General features: G+C 43.0%; 1 protein-coding gene across 1 annotated transcript in view; it reads right to left on the bottom strand.

Annotated features, from left to right (window-relative positions):
* The window catches only part of ARFGEF2 (ARF guanine nucleotide exchange factor 2), a 135,486-nt gene that overhangs the window by 104,568 nt on the left and 9,833 nt on the right, over window positions 1-21,085 (bottom strand). The window contains exons 2-5 of the mRNA XM_058287202.2: window positions 10,439-10,469; window positions 9,290-9,413; window positions 1,453-1,599; window positions 321-500 (exon numbers count right to left, since the gene is read on the bottom strand). Of these exons, the coding sequence (XP_058143185.1) occupies window positions 321-500; window positions 1,453-1,599; window positions 9,290-9,413; window positions 10,439-10,469 (482 nt within the window). The remainder of the gene's footprint in view (window positions 1-320; window positions 501-1,452; window positions 1,600-9,289; window positions 9,414-10,438; window positions 10,470-21,085) is intronic.

Below are 21,085 nucleotides of genomic sequence, written 5' to 3'. Positions count from 1 at the left end.
CAAAGGATTCAATCTAAATGATCCCAGCATCTTGATAAGGAACAAAAAATATGTCATTCTCTTGCCTAAAAATGTTTCCAGCCAGAAGATTAAATTAAGAAGGAAATAAATTGCTTTGATGAACTCAAAATGCAAACTTCAAAACCCATGCAATATTCACTCTGATTCTGAAATCAAGAACAAAAGCACAATACAGAGAATTCACAAGAAAGAGATAAAACTTTAGAAATGCTAGTGATTCTTCACAAGGGAGGCCACACATTAAACCATTCACAGCAGGGATGAGGTCCCTTACTTAGCAGCTAATTGCTACCACTCACCACTTGGTTTTCCATGCGGGTAAAAATGACGTTCAGCATCTGAGTCAGGGTAGCCTTGGCAGTGGTTTGATTGATGAGATTTTTGCTGGCCAAATAGATATTATAACATGTCCTAACTGTCTGCAGAATAGTGCCCTCGTGAATTTCAATGTGCGGGGAAGTCACTGCAGTGAGAAGGGCCTAAAACAGAAATACAGAATCTTCACATTCAGGAATATCTCCCACCCTCCCATCCTTCTGTGGACAAACTCTTCTCAAGGGTTCGGCTTTGTTGGTTTTTTAAAGATAAATTTTAGAAAAATGGCTCTGCAAACTCAACTGAATGATAATATCAAGAGCCTAATGCTCTGAGTTTAAAACTATTAAATCCATAAAATCCAAATTATTTGAAATAATTAAGCAGGTCTGAAGTGGGCTTTCTACAAGTATACTTTTTAAAAAAGCAAAATTTCTTAAATTTAATATTGATTGAAAACCCAGAATGAAAAATGTAGATACTTCTCTCAGGAAGGAAACTGCTCCAACTTGGTCTCACCCTTACCAATGACAAAATGTATATGTTATCGATGGGCAGTCAGTTTCCCAGTTCCCTACAGGCTTTCAAGAGAGCTTTAAGGGTACAGCTACATGAGGCCATCTACTGAAAGCTAATAAATTCAAGATTTAAGATTTGAAAACTTGGCTACACCCATCCTGATCCTGTTCTCCAACAAACAAATGATAGCATCCCATACCAAACCATTCGTGGAAGCAGAAATAGAACAGGGAAACAACAGGACAGGAAGCAAGTTTTTGATAACAATGTCAATAAGGACCCATTGAGAAACAGCAAATTGGGAACTCAGAATTTCAAAGGGAAAGGCTAGAGGATTTCAAGCAGATTTAATTCAGAAGACAATTTGAACTGTTAATAGTAGAACTGTTTACTTTGAAAACACACCTGGTTTTACTCTTCCTGTTTTGGGTATGCTAATAAATTCTGACAATTAACAAAGGATTTAAGTGACACTTAAAATTTTCTGTTCTAGCTCAACACCTAAGACAACTAACATACGGTAAATTAAAACTCCAAATTCCCAAAAGGAACTGGCTTCCTACTTTACAAACAGACCAGGCAAACTAACAGAAATACCTTAATTATCTGTAACTGAACCCCTTCATCAGTCTGCGGGCCCTGAAAACAATTGCAAATGGTTTCCACGATCCTGTCGATGAGTCGCTTTCCTGGGGCTCCGCTGTCGGGGGCATTGCCCGTGATATGTCCATATGCGATGAGTTTCTGGACACAGAAAGAAAAGATTACAAGCTGCTGCCTGCTGGGGACTGAGGCAGCCCACAACAGGAAAAAGGAAAAAACTAAGCAATAAGTGAGGTCTTTAACTTCCATTCCTACACACTCCTTGGCTTTCCAGGTGCAGGGAAGACCTAACACTTCTGTGAATGAAGCATTCCTCCTCGGCTCATGAAGAGGCCACGGTGTTCAGTGAAAAAGGCAGAAGAGTCCCTAGTATGCCACCACTTATGTAAAAAATTGAGGGGCTAAAAACTATACCTAACAGAGATAGAAAGTAGACAGGCAGTTGCCTAGGCTTTGGAGGATGGTGGGAAGAAACAGGGAGTGACTGTTAATGGATATGAGATTTCTTTTGGGGGTGATAAAGATGTTCTAAAATCCAACTGTACTGATGGTTGTGCAACTCTGTCAATATTCTAAAAACCACTGAACTGTAGAATTTAAATGGATGACTTGTAAAGTAAATGACTATTAAATCTCAAAACTGTTAAAAACCATGTGTATATGTATGTATACATATAAACACTTTTTTTTTTAAACTGGAAGGATGCATAAGAAACTAATGATAATATCTTTTGCTTGAGGGGAGGACAACTAAGCAGCTGTGGGGAGGGGTGGTACTAAGACACTTTATAGTACATCCTTTCATTCTTTTTTTTTTTTTAAGATTTATTTTTATTTATTTAATTCCCCTCCCCTCCCCTCCCCCGGTTGTCTGTTTTCTGTGTCTTTTTGCTGCGTCTTGTTTCTTTGTCCGCTTCTGTTGTCGTCAGCGGCACGGGAAGTGTAGGCGGCGCCATTCCTCGGCAGGCTGCTCCCTCCTTCGCGATGGGCGGCTCTCCTTATGGGTGCACTCCTTGCGCGTGGGGCTCCCCTATGCGGGGGACACCCCTGTGTAGCACGGCACTCCTTGCGCGCATCAGCACTGCGCTTGGGCCAGCTCCACACGTGTCAAGGAGGCCTGGGGCTTGAACCCCGGACCTCCCATGTGGTAGACGGACGCCCTAACCACTGGGCCAAAGTCCGTTTCCCCATCCTTTCATTCTTAATGAATGTTAAACCATGTCCATATATTTTCTAGTCCAAAAATTAAGTCAAAACAATAACTAAATTCGTTACCTACATAATCAAACAGTGCATGTCATCCAAGTGGCTAAAGTGGTGAGAGCTGCTAAGGCAGCACCTATGGACTGTCATCTTATGGGTCAGTTTGTCCAGGGGCTCATCTTTCAGAGGCCATCTGCCTCTGCCACCTCACTCATGACTTGATTTCATCATGGAGAATCTGAGAGCTAGAAGGGACCTTACAGGACAGGGGCAGCCAAGATGGACAAAATTTGGGTTGCTATCTGAATCTGTGCTCTCCAAACTGCAATTTTAATCCCCAAATAAACACCTTTGTTGCCTTGAGAAATAAAAAAGGCCAGGGACAGAATGATTTCCAAGCCGGGCTGAGATTCAAATCACTTGGGGCAGCTCATTAAAACTAGATTCCTGGACCTCAACCCAGACCTACTGAAACCAGAATTTCTGGGGTAGGACCCAGGAACCAGTGGTTTTCTCCAAGATATCCAAGTTGTTGTTGTTGTTTTTGTTATTTATTTATTTATCTCCCCATTCTCCCTCCCCTCCCCCAACCCCAGTTGTCTGTTCTCTGTGTCTATTTGCTGCGTGTTTTCCTTTGTCCACTTCTGTTGTTGTCAGTGGCACGGGAATCTGTATTTCTTTTTGTTGCGTCATCTTGTTGTGTCAGCTCTCTGTGTGTGCGGTGCCATTCCTGGGCAGGCTGCACTTTCTTTCGCGCTGGGTGGCTCTCCTTATGTGGTGTACTCCTTGCGCGTGGGGCTCCCCTACACGGGGGACACCCCTGCGTGGCAGGGCACTCCTTGCACGCATCAGCACTGCGCATGGGCCAGCTCCACATGGGTCAAGGAGGCCCGGGGTTTGAACCGTGGACCTCCCATGTGGTAGACGGATGCCCTAACCGCTGGGCCAAATCCGCTTCCCTGTTTTGTTTTTAAATAGTTGATTAGATAAAAGAACCACCTGTCAGCCACAGGGCTACCTGAATTCTAAGGCACTCTCTGCTTTCAGTGACTCGATAACAACTTTCAAAAATGCTTTCCCTTCTTTCTCTTTTTCAGCTTCTGGTTTGTCCCACTCTTGCCTCTACCCACACAAAATGGACACAAGCTCCTGAGGCTATAGACACTACTGTGGCCAACAAAAACAGGAAGACCAGCTACTCTGCAGAGGCTTGATGCCATTTCTCACTGGCTTTTCCCCATTAGCTATGAAAGCAGAAAGAAAAACAGAATAAGAGAGTGGCTGAGAGTAGAAATACAATCCTCCTGGATCAAATGACTAAGTAGGGGAGATGACAGCACACCATCTACTGATCAAATCCAACCATGGGGATCTCCAGTCGTGTGGGTGCAAAGCATTTTCTTAAAGAACAAGTCAAGATGTCCTTTACCTCATCCCTCTTTGATCCTGTATTTCCAGGCTTCCTAAGAGAGGAGGGCTGGCTACATCAAAGATGAGCCCTGCTCATTTTTGACACTGCTTATTCCTTACTTGAGTCTGTTTTCTGAGTACAATGAGTACAATGGTCTGTGACCTCCTGAAAAGCAGGCCCCATGTAACCCAACACAGATGCTGCAAAGCAAAGAGGAAATGGATTGCTGCATGTTTAAAGTATGAAAGAGAAGCTGAAGTATTCCGCCTAATACATACTCCTTGAAGGCCACATTACCTTCCAAATTGAAAAGTGTTTTAAGTATGATTTTTATTTCCTTCCTTGCACAGTGTGACAGGGCCAGAAGAAAGGTGTTATTGGGTCCTGGGGTCTTTCTGGCTCTACCTTCTCATCCTTCTCTGTGCTAGGTGTTGTTCTGGGCACTGGAGCTATACCGTGGTGAGCAGGAAAAATGAGCTCCTTTCTCTCATATGATGTCTATTCTCCAAGGGAAGCAAACAAAGCTGAAAGTCCTGGCTGAGACTTATAGAGCCTTGTGTGTCCTACAGAAACACCCCATTCCATCGCCGATCTCTGTGTGCCCCCTGCAGATCACTGTGCTCCAGGCACAATGGCCTCCTCCTGGCTCTATACCAGGACACCTCCACCTGAGGGCCTCTGCACTTGCAGTTTCTTCTCCCTGGACTGCTCTTCCCCCAGGTGTCTACATGGCTCACCCCTCACTTCCTCTTAAGTTGTCACTAACAAATACACTTATTATCGATGCCTTCTAGAACCAGCAACCTACTCAAAATTTCAACCCCATCTTCCTTCCCTGTTTTATTTTTCAACATAAAATTTAATCACACTCTAACACTTAACAATGACTAGAATGTAAGCTCCATAAGGATGAGGATTTTTGTCTGTTTTATATACTGCTGTATCCCTGGAACCCAGTACAGTGCCTAATATGAAGGAGGAGATCAACATATATTTGCTGATTTAATGACTGAACGTAAATATGTTCATAATATGCTGCTGAGTGAAAGGGCAAGCTGCAGTGATAATGTATAGCATTATCCTGTTTTGGAAAATAAAATTATGCATGTATATGTATATACATATTTTAATAAATGCATAGACAAAAGCCTGAAAATATGTCAGAGGCCCAGTGGTAAAAGCACATTTGGCAAGCTTGTTCAAGGAAAGCATTTCACACAGTGAATGAGGTTGAAAGCTACATCAGGTTTAAGAAAAGAGTTAACATGATGTGACTGATTTTAAAAGGTTTCCTCTACATGTGTGTGGAGAACAGGCTGGAAAGCAACAGGAGTAGAAACAGGGACACCAGAGGGAGGCAATCTCAGCTGTTCAGGGGAGCATTTGGATTTTGGGGGGAGTCAGGGGTTAATGGAGATGGAGAATAGAGGTTCCTGTCTATTCCCTGCCTACACAAGGAAGGAATGGGAAAAGGGACAGAAGAAGGAGGCCATTGGGCCACTGGCCCACTGAAAAACTAGTCCAAGGAGATTTGCATGGAGCAGAAGATGAAAATAAAATACACTACAACAAGCCTTCACAGGACCAAGTACACAAGAAGAAACGCTGAAAGATCATATTTTTTATGCAAATTAAGACACACCTAGCAACAAAAGATGAGGTCAGTAAGCTCTATTCTGAGTGTGATCCCATCCACATGGATGAGTACATGTGGTCCAAATTAAGTCTTCCACCTCAGTTATCTATATTCTGAATTTAGTACCATTTCTTTTACCCCAGTGATAAGAATACAAACTGTCAATTATGACACTGCAGTTTGATTTATCGGTTCTTACTCCCAGAGAAACACTGATGCATGTGTCCAAGGAAGGTTGCACAGTTGGAAAAGGTATGTAGCAATATGGCTAGATTTTAAAAACACTGTTGAATGTAAAAAGCACTGCATAAGATCATACTGTTTGTTTAAAATAAAGAAAAGAAAAGAAAGGAAATTACACACCTGAACAGATAACTGGCCTTGGGACTGGTGTCCCAAGGGACTTCAGCCTTATCTGCAAAGTTCTAAAAAAATGTTTTAAGAGAATATAATTATGTACAATTTATATAATTATAATTGATTTTTAAATGTGCATTAAAAATCCAAAGTGTTCTAGAAATAATAACTAAAAGATAACGTTCCTGATATGAGCAACACAACTTAGACCAGTGGTTTCCTATACCCTTCCTGGGGTGTAGGAAGAAAATATTAGAACTTCTATTTCTATTTATTTTATCTTATCCTTTTTAAAGTTCAGTTTATACATTTTATAATGTATATAATTTATTTATTTATTTCTCTCCCCTTCCCCCGGTTGTCTGTTCTCTGTGTCTATTTGCTGCGTCTTCTTTGTCTGCTTCTGTTGTTGTCAGCGGCACGGGAATCTGTGTTTCTCTCTGTTGCGTCATCTTGTTGTGTCGGCTCTCCATGTGCGTGGTGCCATTCCTGGGCAGGTTGCACTTTCTTTCGCGCTGGGCGGCTCTCCTTACGGGGCGCACTCCTTGCACGTGGGGCTCCCCTACGTGGGGGACACCCTTGCGTGGCAGGGCACTCCTTGCGCGCATCAGCACTGTGCATGGGCCAGCTCCACACGGGTCAAGGAGGCCTGGGGTTTGAACCGTGGACAGCCCCTGTGGTAGGCGGACGCCGTAACCACTCGGCCAAGTCGGCCGCCCTATATATAATTTAGTAACAGTAGCACATGTATATTTAAAACTGAAGAAATACGAATATATTGGGAGAATGTTTTCAAAAAGAAATTTTGTTACTGATACATGACCAGAAAAACTTAAGAGAACACGCACTAGTTCAGATAAGATTAAATCCTAACCCTCCTTACCCTGAGCCCTGGCCTTGGGAAGGTGTGACCAAGCACTAAAGGAAAGGAACAGAGAATCTTTTACTCCTTGACAGAAGCGAGCACCAAGGGAAATCTCCAGGCCCTCTCCCTTTAGAGAGAAGGAACACTGAGTTTACTGTGCTCTTGGCAAACCAAACTTGGAAGCACCTGTGCTGCTGCCCTTTTCAAGCCCTTTTCAAGGTCCAGGACACCTTTAAATGCCCAGGGCACAATGTGGGCGTGTCTGCAGCTAGCTTCAATTCTGCCCAAACCAAACTTCACCCCCAGACATTGGCCTTCCATTTCCAAGAAGTCACCTCACCAGCACTGGGAAAAGCCAGTCAAACTGGTCTCACAAAGAGAGCCCCAAGGGGAAATGAATTCTGTTTGTTTAGTATTCATGATGCACCCAGCTACTTTCTAGTATCATAAAAAGATGACATATTTTGCATTTTGTATATGAATCAAAGAAATCCTAGTACACCTATTCAACTCCAGCGAGCTACCATTCTAAAAAGAGGGACAACCCTAGCTACAAGCCTCAAGACAGGCACTACATTCTTAAATTTATACCTCAAGACAGCAGGCTGGATTAAGGTAGGAAGACAACGTTTCCATTAAAATTATTCATAAACAGTTTTAGAAACAAAATATTTCTAGGAAAACACAGGATAATTTTTAAAAAATATTTTATTGTGATAACATATATATAAACACACTGCATATTTTTAAGTAAAGAGGCCAGAACCAAAAGGTAACAGTTAAGAGCAGAGTTCGACAAACTTTTCTATAAAGGACTAGATCCTAAATATTTAGGATTTATGGGTCATATGGTCGGACTGTCACAACTACTCAACTCTGCTATAGTAGCAGGAAAGCAGCCATTGATAATACATAAACAAATGACCATGGCTGTGTTCCAATAAAACTATTTACAAATGGAGGGAGTGGATCAAATTTGGTTAGGAGGATAGATGTAGTGTCAGAAAGTCCTGAATAATTCCATTATTTCTTGGACAGGAGACCCTGGGCTGGACTGTTCATTAACCCTCAGTTTCCTTAATTTTACAACAAAGACAGGAATAAGTACCTCTGAAGGTTGTTGGGAAGACTAAACAAGCTAATGTAGCTAAGGCACTTAACAGAGGGCCCAGCACAGTTCATTGTTCTTAGTATATCAATGTTAACTGACAGTACCTGCCTCAAAACTAAACAACATGGGGAAAAAAAAAACACTAGAAAATAACTAAAATTAAACTTAGGGTCAAACTTCCTCAGAAAATACTCACAGTAACAAATATTTCAGGATGGAAGTAGGATTTAAGTCTGCCATTTTAAGAATTCTTGGCTCATTATAGATTTTGCATAGGACAATCCGTACAGAATTATATTGAATGAGAAAATGCCTTTTCATTTGGAAGAGCTGCCTCTGTAAAGAAACTGCCATACATTCTCAAACATATATATATATATCAAAGAAGTGAGATTAATAGAGTAAATATTAGTCCAGAGATGCCAGCAATGTGGCATGCTCACCAACAGTCCTGAGACCAGGCAGACATAACCAATCGATCATGTCACCTTTTCTCAAGAAACCCAGATAAAGCTTCAGAAACCTTCACAACACAGCTCTACAAGCAATCATAATAAAGAAGCTACTTATCATCCCTGCTCAAGAAAGTACTGGTAAGTTGTGGATCTCTTCAATGTATTTTTTAAATTGATAAGCTTTTTCATTGATGTGAGTTGCCCATTGAGGTTAAGAATAAATATTCCTTGAGGGAATCAGAAACCTCAGGAGCAGGGTTTGAGAAAAAATACAAGAATGGTGGACCAGAATTAAGATACCCAAGTCCTGCTTCTTTCTCTTCCTACCTACATGTTGCTGGACAACTTGCCCTAACTTTTCTGCCCCTGCTTCTTATTAGTAAAAGACGATTTATAACAAGGTTACTTATGGCTCTAAATAGATATTTCTGTACTGGATACTATGAACTTTAATGCCACTAAGAAAAAATTGCATAAAAATGTCTCGTGTACTACGTTACAATTAATTAATTACTATAAAGGTTATTTAGAAATACATAAGAGAATTCAACAAATAAAGTATTTCAAGGGGGAAAATTCTTATTTTAGCTAAAGAGATCAGACCACTCCCTCTTCCCTGACCTCCTCATTCCCTCTCTCACAGACCTCAGTAGAGAGTAAGCTGGGTTGCTCCTTTCCCTGGCACCTCTGATGGCATTCTGAGCACCAGGGTGATAACTTCCATGGCTCCTGTGCAAGGACCGTGTGGGGCTGGGAGAGAATCCCTTTTACACAATCACACTTAAACATGTACCTGCAAGCAGTCAAGGGATGTGCTGACCACCCGTGGGGACTTGGACTGGCAAGCTAGCTCAAACGGAAGGAAATATTTGTCAGCTTCAATGAAGTTTGCCTTTGGTGGTGCGGCAGCGCCAAGTCTAGAATAAAAGCAGAAGGCAGAGAAAGGCGATGAAAAAAACAACACACAAAACAAAACAAAACAAAACACATTACTCTTTGCTGTTTAACTTGCTATCATTTAATCATGGGTGGAAGCAAACTGGCATTAGTAGGGCTAGACAATTAAAAGTTTAAACATGGAAGCGGATTTGGCTCAACTGATAAGAGCATCCACCTACCACATAGGAGGTCCAGGGTTCAAACCCAGGGCCTCCTGATCCATGTGGTGAGCTGGCCCTTGTGCAGTGCTAGGCACGCAAGGAGTGCCATGCCACACAGGAGTGTCCCCGGTGTAGGGGAGCCCCACATGTAAGGAGTGTGCCCTGCAAGGAGAGCCGCCCCACGTGAAAAAAGCACAGCCTGCCCAGGAGTGGTGCTGCACACACAGAGAGCTGATGCAGCAAGATGACACAACAAAAAGAGACACAGATTCCCTGTGCTGCTGACAAAAATAGAAGCGTACACAGAAGAACACACAGCGGATGGACACAGAAAGCAGACAACGGGGGCGGGGGGAGAGAAATAAATAAATCTTAAAAAAAAAAAAAAGTTTAAACACATGTATTAGGAAAAAAACACCAAAGTGCCACATGCAGAGAGCAAGGCCTCTGATCAGCATGCTGAATCAACACAGTCTTGGCTGGATCCTGGCCTCAGCCCTGTCAGAGCTTCTGACATGTGACTAACTGGCTTTATTATTAGGACGACCAGGAGCAGCCACTCATGGGGCAAGCTGTCCTTCTGCCTAAGGAAGCATGACACACACAGAGACAAGGGTTTTGCCTCTTCCATTAGTAAAAAGTACAACAGCACTGACTTGATCTTCCTTATCCTTTTCTCCAGATTTACAACTATTGAGCCAGTGACCTATGAACCCAGCAATGGTTCAAACACATACTGAGTCCCATCATGTGCCCAGCACTGTGCTGCCCACCCCTAAAGATTATAATTACGAGAAAACAGAATGGGAAAGTGGTTCTCATGAGAATATGCTACAGCTTACCTCTGCTTTTCTATTTCTGCTTTAATTTCATCTGATGGGGAAGAAAGAAAGACATGTTAGGAGAAACACAATATTTATATGAAAGAAGGCTTCACTAAATGATATTCTGGACATTTTTATAAACAATGTATGACATTTAAAAATATACAGTAGAGGAAAGTGGATGTGGCTCAAGTGATTGAGCTCCTGCCTACCACACAAGAGGTTCTGGGTTTGGTTTCCAGTGCTTCCTAAAGAAAAGCAAGATAGTGAACTGACGCAATGGCTGGTGCGGTGAACTGATGCAACAAGATGATGGAGCAAAGACACAAGGAGGAAAAAACAATGAGAGACACTACAAAGCAGGGAGCGGAGGTAGCTCAAGCAATTAAGCACTCTCCTCCCACATGAGAGGGCCTGTGTTCCATTCCAGTGCCTCCAAAAAGAAGATGAGCACACAATGAACAGACACAGCAGATGCAAACAACAAGGGGGTGGGAGGGGAAATATATATATATATAATAGTACAGATATGAAGTGAAAAAAGGAATTACAATAGCAATAATAACACTTACATGACAGTTACTTTGTGACAGTGTTCTAAGTACTTAACATATCTTTACATATTTGACCTCATTTAATCCTCAAAACAATCCTATGAGGTAGGTACTATTATTATCTCCATTTTACTTAGCAGAGTATCGCAATCTCAGCACAACTGGCACTTTGGGTCAAATAATTCTTTGCTGTGGGGGCTACTGTGTGCACTGCAGGCTGTTTAGTAGTACTCCTGGTCTCTACTCATGAGATGCCAGTAGCAACCCTGTGGTCTTGAAAACCAAGAATGTCTCCAGCTATTGCCAAATGTCCCCTAGGGGCAAAACTTGTCCCCTCACCCCTCAATCTGAGAGGCACTGATTTAGTTGAGGAAACGCAAACACAGCAAGGTAAGGTAACTTACCGAAGGTCAGACATTTTAGTAACTGGAGAACCAGAATTGGAACCCAGACATTTTGGGTTATAGTTCGTGCTCTTACCTGTTTTCTTGTATTACAAAATTTATTTAATAAGAGCTAACACAAAATTATGACACAATATTGTAATACAATATTATGTAACATTTCAACTGCGTAAAAATATGCAGAGAAGACTGGAAACATTGTTTAAGAACAGGACAAAGAAGAGATGTGATGAGGGGACATTTTTGGGACTTGGAGCTGTCCTAAATGATACTGCAGGGTCAGATGCTGGACATAATATATCCTGCCGTAACCCACTGAATGTACTGGGGGAGAGTGTGAACTACAGGGTAAACTATTATCCATGTGGTGCATCAGTGCTCCGAAATGTGTTCGCCAAGTGTGATGAGTGTGCCACAATGATGGGGGAGGTTGTTGGTGTGGGAGAAGTGGGGTGGGGGGATGGGGGGTAAAAGGGAACCTCTTTTTTATAATGTTACTTTTGTGATGTATGTATCTTTAAAAAAAATACAATTTACAAAAATGATGTGGATGGGGGTGGGGAGTGGGTTATATGGGAACCTCTTATGTTTTTTTAAACGTAACATTCTATGTGATCTACTCAGTTTAATAAAAAAAAGTGTTATTAAAAAATAATTTTTAAAAAATAGGGGAAGCTGACTTGGCCCAATGGACAGGGCATCCACCTACCACATGGGAGGTCCACGGTTCAAACCCCAGGCCTCCTTGACCGTGTGGAGCAGGCCCATGCACAGTGCTGATGCACACAAGGAGTGCCCTGCCACATAGCGGAGCCCCACACACAAGGAGTGAACCCCGTAAGGAGAGCCGCCCAGCATGAAAGAAAGTTCAGCCTGCCCAGGAATGGAACCGCACACATGGAGAGCTGACACAACAAGATGACGCAACAAAAAGAAATACAGATTCTGGGTGCCACCGCTGATAAGAATAGAAGTGGTCACAGAAGAACACAGCAAGTGGACACAGAGCAGACAACTGGGGGGGGGGGGGGGAGGTGGGCAGGGAAGGGGAGAGAAATAAATAAATAAAGCTTCAAAAAAAAAATAGGACAATTTTTTCTTTTCTCTTTTTTCATATCTCCTATGGTAAGCATATGTGAGTTTTATGAATTAAAATTAATTTAAAATCTTGACCATGGAGGTTACAACTACACAGTCAGGGTTACAGAAAGAAAGCATCATCATTCAGAAATCACAAGCTCAAGAGGTAGTTGTATTTCCAGGGGAGAGAACAAAGTTTTGTGCCTCTGAAATAACAGAACGCCCCGTCTAAATCCACTTATACACACGTGCGCGCGCACACACACACACACACACAGCCCTTACCCTCTCAGTCAAATGTATTCCTACATAGCAGACCCTGTGCCGTTATCAAAACAGGCAAAGGAAGCAGGTCTGTGCTGAAAGCTATGTATTCGGATAATCTCCAAAAGTCCAGCCTTCTTTATATAACCCCTTGAGATCCACTGGTTTGGATATGCACTAGTTATCCTACCAAGTCCAGGACACAGTTCTGGAGGCTACAAATTTCCTTTTCTTGGTCAACTTTACTTTCGACTTAATTTCAGGACGAGAAAACTGAGTAACTTGACTCACTGGAGGTGGTTATTTTCTAACCTTCAAGGAGGCCTATCAGTCTAGTGAGGGACAGATCATTAAATTCCACACATTAGAGATTAGGAGAGAATCACCCAGAAGACTAATATCAAACATTTTGTTCATAGACCCACAGGGTCTGTTAAAGAGAACTCTGTGGCACGGACCACATGAACAAGACCCATTAAGGAAGTAGCTTCAGCTTGCCAGAGGCCCGAGGCTGACAGAGTGGCCATGGAGATCCAGCCCATGGGCTGGTGGGCAAGTTTTCACAACAACCTACAGCAAGAACGCCAAAGCTCTGCTTGAGAGATAAGCTTGCCAGCTGAAGTGTGCCATTCCAGAGGGCATTGTTGCCCAAATTCAAATGTAAGGTTCCCTTCCAATTATGGTTTCCTTCCTAGAGTTAAGTTTAAATGTCCAATGCATCTAAAGCAATTAGGCCTTTGCTGTAGTCCATGCTGGCCTCTGAGCTCCAAAATAATCTGTTTTGGAACTGGTACAGGTGCCATATACCAAATGGTGAATCAGTCACCAACACTACTGCTCACTGAGGCACTAAGGGTAATATAATCAAGGCCAGAGATAATAAACTCAAAGGCCTATGAGGCCAGGCAGGAAAACTCAAGGAGAAAATGTGAGTGGGTGTGAGACATTTGGGGCAAGGAGGTCCCCTTTCCACACCCAACACACTAAAGGTGAAGCAGCTCCTCCGGCCCAGCCAGGGGGCACCTCCAGAGACCCTGACCCCAGGGTGCCAGTTTTATTTTTCCAGAGGTCAAAATCTCCATTTTAAGTAAAAGCTCCAATTACAATTCAACTATTATTTAAAACATCGTGACCCTAATAAATCTGCTTAGCAGGCCACCTTGGCCCTGGAACCATCAGTTTGCAACCTTTGCTTTAAATGATAGGGAAGAACCGAGGAGAAAGTTCTCCACTGGCTGCAGAACAGCACCTGAGGGGGATGAGCAGCATTATGAGGACAAAACACCCAAGTTTTATATAAGTTAAATGTTGCTCAGCCAAAGAGTAATGAACTAAGGAGCCAGACAACTTGGGTTCAAGGCCAAACTCTGCCGAATTTTATGTATGAAGAAACAAAGTCGGGACAAGTCGAGTCCCTTCCCTAAGATCACAAGCTGCTGGTGAAGGAGCTGGGTTTAGAACCCAAAAAGTCTAGCTCCAGAGTCTGTGTTCATAACCTCTCAGATATCCTGCTTCTCAAGTATGCATGTGGAACTACCCTGTCAACTATAAATGCAGAACAAGAGAAATGTATGGTTTTGCTATCACTAATAAAAACCACACGCTGCACCCATGGTTAAATTCTGGTGTTTCACTACTCTGAGCCTGATCTTGCCTTGGGGAGGCTACTTCACAGCCTCGGCTCTGGAGTCTCCCACTGTAGCATGACTTCTGCAATGGTATACCCCAGTGTTCAAATGAGAACCAGCAAGGACCAGTGTAACTTGCTACAGTAGCAGCAGAGGAACATGACAGGGCACAGTGACTACAAAGTGTGGCCCTCTAATGGGAACAGGAAAGAGGAAACCTGCTACAGGGGAGATCAACTACAGAAGTCCAAGAAACTACATCCCTGTTTTCAGTTTTTCTTTAGTTTTCTTAATTTACATTTAAACATTCCCTTAAGAATTAGGAATTGCTGTACTTTGTAATTTACTCTTCGTTGAAGGAAAAAAATATGAACATCCTTGTCTCCATGGAAACTGCACCTATATCCGTGTACTCCTGGCATGTCCTAGATGGTGGCGTTGATGCCCCAGGGGCTACCTGGGGAAGAAACAATCAGCAGGGACAGCCTAGGCCAGCAAAGTGACCAAGTGGCTCAACCATCAGGAAATGGACTGACTATAAGCAAGGCAGACTTCAGCATCCCTGTTTGCTGGATGAGGAAATCAGACAGATCTTTTGGATTCCAAATTCAAGTTTCTTTTTGGAAATAATGAGCTGGTTCAAGAACGAGCTGTTGGGAAGCGGTTGTGGCTCAACTGATAGAGCGTCCGCCTACCATATGGAAGGTCCAGGGTCCTATACCCAGGGCCTCCTGACCTGCGTGGTGAGCTGGCCCACGCAGAGTGCTGCTGTGCACAATGCAGGGGTGTCCCCCGTATAGGGATGCCCTACGTGCAAGGAGTGCACCCCACAAGGAGAGCCACCCCGCACAAAAAAGGCACAGCCCGCCCAGGAGTGGAGCTATATGCACGGAGAGCTGACGCAGCTAGAAGACGCAAGAAATAAATAAAATAAATCTTAAAAAAAAAAAAAAAAGGAACCAGCTGTTGATGAGGAACAAGCATCGGTGCAGGGACAGGGACTTCAACCAGGGCAGAGTTTCTCAGCTTCATCACTTCTGACATTTGGACTAGATAATTCTTTGTTGTGGTGGGGGCTGCCCATGATAGGCTGTTTAGCAGCATCCTTGGCCTCTACCCATTGGATGTTAGTGACAAGTCCCTGCTCCCTCATGGTATTAAAAAAGTGTTTCCATACACTGCTAAATATCCCTTGGTGGGCAACATCGTGTGTGGTTGAGAACCACTGGGGTAGGGGCAGGAGCCTTAGATGTGGCATTTCTTTCAATTTACCCCACAATCCATCTACTTTCCCTGCTCCAGACAGCCAGGAGATGTTGTGACAAAAGATTAATAATAATAATAAAGGGGGGGGTATATGGGGACCTCATATTTTTTTAATGTAACATTAAAAAAATAAAGACAGATAATAATAAAAATGTAAAAACATAGTATTGGGAAGCGGATATGGCTCAACAGATACAGCGTCCGCCTACCATATAGGAGGTTCAAGGGTTCAATACCCAGGGCCTCCTGGCCCATGTGGTGAGCTGGCCCACGCACAGTGCTACTGCGCACAAGGAGTGTCGGTCCACATAGGGATGCCCTGCTTAAGGGTGCCCCCTGCGCAAGGGTGTCCCCTGCACAAGGAGAGCCACCCAGTGTGAAACCATAGCCCGCCCAGGAGTGGTGCCACACACACGGAGAGCTGATGCAGCAAGATGATGCAACTAAAAGAGACACAGATCTCCACTGCTACTTGATGAGAATACAAGCGGACACAGAACAGACGATGGGGGGCAGAGGGGGATAAATCTTAAAAAAAAAACATAGTACTGAATGCTTAACTAGGTGATAGGGTGTTCAGTGCCTGTCATTTTTTATCTCATGTAATCCCACAACAAATCTATGAGGTGAGATAAATTATCCTCATTTTACAGAAAAGTGAGGCTCAAAGCAACCAAGTATTTATCTTATTCAATGTCACACGGCTGGGAAGTGGTGGGATCTGCATTTAAACCCACACATAACTTTGCTTAATATTTTTCTTTGAATAAATTCACTTTTTAACTTAGATACATTTATTTTAAAGTGAAATTTACATCACTATCAAAGACAAGGTAATCAGGATCATTTGCCATAACAGAAGGAAACTAGGCCTTCTGGGAAGATGGTGGATCAGAGAGAGACAGGACTCACTTCTCTCCCAGAAAAATAGCTAGAGGACAGGTAGAAACAGCCTGGGGAAAAAAATGTTCCAGAGTTTAGGACACCAGAGGAAGGCTGGACAACACCCAGAAGAGAGCGGACCCGGAAAAGAATCTCTATGGAAAGTACATGAGTAAAAGCTGCAGCTGCAGCTGCAGTTGCAGCTGCCAGCACCCTTCCCCCACCCCATGAGCAGACAATTTTGAATTCTCCTTGGGCCAGCAGCTATGGACAGAGGGAGCCAGGGACCCCCCTCCCCAGGAAACAGGAGAGAAAGGATGCAGCCAAAGGCTGATCCAGCTTTTGGCCAAGAAATTTGATCTGCTGGGTCTCAGGAGCTCCTCCAGGCTGGATGGGGCAATGCCATTGTTTGCACTGGTTGTCGGCACAGGACTTAAGAGATAAGACCCTCTCAATCATCTCAATCATGCTCCCTACAGACCTGCACTGGTTGTTGAGGACACAGAAGGGAATGGTATTATTTCCTACCCAGGAAAAGGGAGGGGGCTACCAGCAAAGGTTGGAGGGAAGCCTCTGTGAAAGTTTGAATTGTGAGTCTCTGAACAGCCTCAAGGCTCTATCCTCTATCGCAATGTTGCTGTCAGAGTTGCAGGAAACACAGTAGGCCAGGCTTTCACTGAGCGGGCTGGCGATGAGCACCATTTGCTGGCTGACCAAGGAAGTGCATGTGAGGAAACAAATGAAAGGCTTTCTTCAGCCTTTATAGCCTCCTTCTCCAAGGCCTTGGAAGCAGGTCTGCAACCCATTACTGGAGCCAGGGCCCAGATTTGAGGAACAAACAGGGACAATCCTAAAGACCTAGAACAAGCTGAACCAAGAATCAGAGCAGCAGTAACACACAGCTTCCCACCTCTAACTCCCTACGAGAGAGAGAGAGAAACTGAGCATTAGAATAAATTCACCACCCTAATCAGATGTCTAGACATCACCAAAAAATTACAAGCCATACTAAGAAAATGGGAGAAATGGCCCAAGCAAAGGAATATATGAAAGCCCTAGATGAGACACAGGATTTGAGACAACTAATCAACGAGGTTCAAACAAATCTCCAAAATCAAACTAATGAGCTGAAAGACAATATGGCTAAAGAGATAAAGGACATTAAGAAGGCACTGAGTGAGCACAAAGAATATGAAAACCTGAATAGAAGGAAACTATAAAAACAAGCACAATGAAGCAAAAAAAATGTTATTAAATTTTAGTAAGATATTTTCACCCACCAAATGTTGGAGCCTGAGAGTTGTTCTTTGTTTAAAAGATCCATTCATAAGTGTGATCAGAGTTAAAGACACATTAGCACCAAACTGAGACTTTCTCCTTAAAGTCCTAAAATAAGGGAATAACATGCTCAGCACTGGCTGCCTAATGTCATTCATCATTCATGTGTCCCACATTTGAGATATGCTGCATACCCTGTATTCCCTCAACAGAAGGCTCAGCTCTGTTCTTCACTATGTAATTCTAGGTAAAGGCAGTTCACTTCTCTGAGCTTTGGTTTCCTCATCTGTAAAAAGGGGTCATGATACCTGTCCTGCCCATTTCATAGAGTTCTTTTGAGAATCAAATGACATGACAGATAAGTGGAGGCATGGACATTAGGACAAAGAACCCTTGTTCCAGACACTCAGGAAAGGTTAAGAGTGACTGCCTGGGGAAGGAGGTTAAGATTAATTTTCACTATAAACTGGTAAAGAGGCAGCTAATTAGCCACTCCAATATCTGTTCATCTCTGCCTCTTTAATACTAAAACCCCCCATTTTCAGCTGAGCTCTTTGCTGTTCAGAATAAAGATATTTTACCAGCCTCCCTTGCAGCTAGATGTGGCCACAAGACTAAACAAAAATATATGCAAGTGTGTTGTGTGGTTTCAAGGAAACTGCTTTATATAAACAGATTTACAGGGATGTTAGAATGTGCTCTTTGCCTTCTTCTTCTTTGTTCCCTTCTTCACCTTGCTGCCTGGAATGCAGATGTGATGGCTAGTGCTCTAAAAGCCATCTTCAACAATGAGGACAAGGGCTATACTCCAGGAGAGGTAAAGCAAAGGGCTGGAAGGAGCTGATGACTTAAAGCGCTACCATCCCAGTTCTGGAATGCTTAAGTCTCAGGTTTTTTTCTTCTTCTTTATATAAGACACTAGAACCTTTAATGTTTAAGATGACAGTTTATTATTATTATTATTATTTTTGAACTCCAAAAAGAGATATTATGTTTGTAAACTGGTCTGTTCCTCTAGGCATGATACCCTTTGATTGAGTTAAATTCAAAGGCCTTGTTTACTTGATTAAATCAAGATTGAGGCTTTGATTAAATCCACATCATTAGGGCATGCAAGGCTAAGTCCTGGCCCACTTGGCAGGCTATATAAATAGACACAAAGAATACAGAAGAAAAGAGAGCTCCATAGACATAGAAGAGGAGAGAACGTTGTCAGCTTTGATCCTGCAGCCCTGGCAAGAGAGATGAGTCAATCACCTGATAGTTTACAGCTGACCTTGTGAAGAGACCAGAGCAGCTGAGTACAGAAAGAAATGAATCCTCCAGCCTACAGGTGAGATCAGAAGAAGCTGGTCCCACGGAGCCTTAAGAGGAAAGGGGAAGGCTGAACCCTTGCAGGTTGCTTCAACCTGTGGCATCTTGCTTCAACATGTGGCAAAAAGACATTTGGCGGGAAAGTACTTCTTATGGTACTCTGAGTTGGACTCTTTTAGGGCCTTGTAATTTTAAGCTTCTACCCCAAATAAATACTCTTCATAAAAACCAACAGATTTCTGGTACTTCACATCAGCAACCTTTTGGCTGACTAACACAGATGTAATTATTTTAGATTTTCCTATGGCATGCAGCCAAACCTAGTCCTAACTGTTAAAATAGCATTTTGTTCGAGTTTTTGTATCACGTGTATGTATTACCTATTGAGGAAAAAAACAAAACAACACTTTAGCTGTGGAGGGAAAAATCTTATAAAATCCTCTCCATCAGGCGCAGTAAAGGATTCTGATGACATAGGCCTTTCCAAGGGCTCCAACTTTTGTCTTTTGTTCTGAAAGGGTCAGGAAGCCTCTGGAGTGGCATGATCTGACCCTCACTTTGGCTGCAGTTTTGCATATAAAGAGGCAGGTGGCCAGGGCAGAGGCAGGGAAACCAGAAGGAGGCTACTACTGATGATCCAGGTGAGTGACAAGGTGGCTCAAAGCACAGTGGAGGCAAGGAGCTGTCTGAACAGTAAAGCGCCTATTCTGGACTGAACTGTGTCCCTCCAAAAGATATGCACAAGTCCTATTTGGAAATAGGCTCTCTGACAATGTTATTGGTTAAGATGAAGCTAAACCTGATTAACCTTATCTAATCCAATGTGACCAGTGTCACAAGGATAGAAATAAAGACAGCCATGTGATATCGGCAGAGAAGGAGTGATGCCACGGATTGCCAGCAAGTTACCAACAGAACCCTACAGACATGAGAGGAAGCATAATCCTGTCCAAACTGATTTCGGACTTCTAAACTCCAGAACTGTGAGCCAATAAATTTCTGTTGTTTGAATCCACTCATTCTGTGGTACTTATCATGGCAGCCCTAGGTTGGAAATGGGCAAGATTAGCAGTTGCACATAGTGTGACCTCACAGTTGGGTTCTGGGTACATTTGGATAATTCAAATTTTTTTTTTCATTAAAAAGGGAAAAAAGGAATAGGAAAAAGCATATGTGGTGGGGGGCCCTCTCAGCCAGCACAGCCTGGTGTGGTGGAAAGAAATCTGAGACTCAGAAGTGGATCCAAGCCCTGGCATGGACATCTAGTAGCTGTATGATGCCAAACACCTCCGTGAATCTTGAACTTTAAAAAATGAAGATGACAAAAAGCAGCCCCATATGCTCCAGAGACCATAACTAGGCAAATCTCTTGACAACCGCACAAGACATGTACTGTCAGATCAATAACTAAGGCAGTGCCCAGCCCACAGCAGGTGGTCAATGTCAGTTTTCTTGCTCTTTTCTGCCCTTTTTTTTTTTTCTTAATGTGTGTAAACATTAAGAGATTTATTATAGGAATTGGCTCATGACCACGGGATGGGCAAGTCTGATTCAATAGGGCAGGCTACAAGTTGGGAACTTGGATGAAGGTTTCAGTGAAATCCCCAGGAGAAGTGGGCTGGATGAAGTAGAGATGGAAATTCTTCTTTTTGACTACTGAAATCATCAATTCTCCTTAAAAGGCCTTCAACTGATTAGATGAGACTTATCTTATTGCTGCAGGCAATCTCCTTCGTTGATTATAGTTGCTTTTTTCTTAAAATGGGAGTCAGCAATATTTCACAATCTCCAGTGCCTTTGGTAGAGACCAGCAAAGCCAAGGGAAGGAAGTAAACGAGTGGAACACATTAACTAATAATAGTAAAACAAGCTGACGTTTTCTGATTGCTTATTGGGGGGCAGGTGCTCATTCAGAATCCTGGGAGGCAGTAACACTCTTATTATCCACCTTATACAAGTAAGCACTCTAAGCACCGAGGTTGTCACTTGTCCACT

Source organism: Dasypus novemcinctus, chromosome 24, assembly GCF_030445035.2.
Source record: "Dasypus novemcinctus isolate mDasNov1 chromosome 24, mDasNov1.1.hap2, whole genome shotgun sequence".
Classification (NCBI taxonomy): domain Eukaryota; kingdom Metazoa; phylum Chordata; class Mammalia; order Cingulata; family Dasypodidae; genus Dasypus; species Dasypus novemcinctus.
Note: the sequence above shows the minus strand (reverse complement) of the source record. Positions and strands in the feature narration are given on the sequence as shown.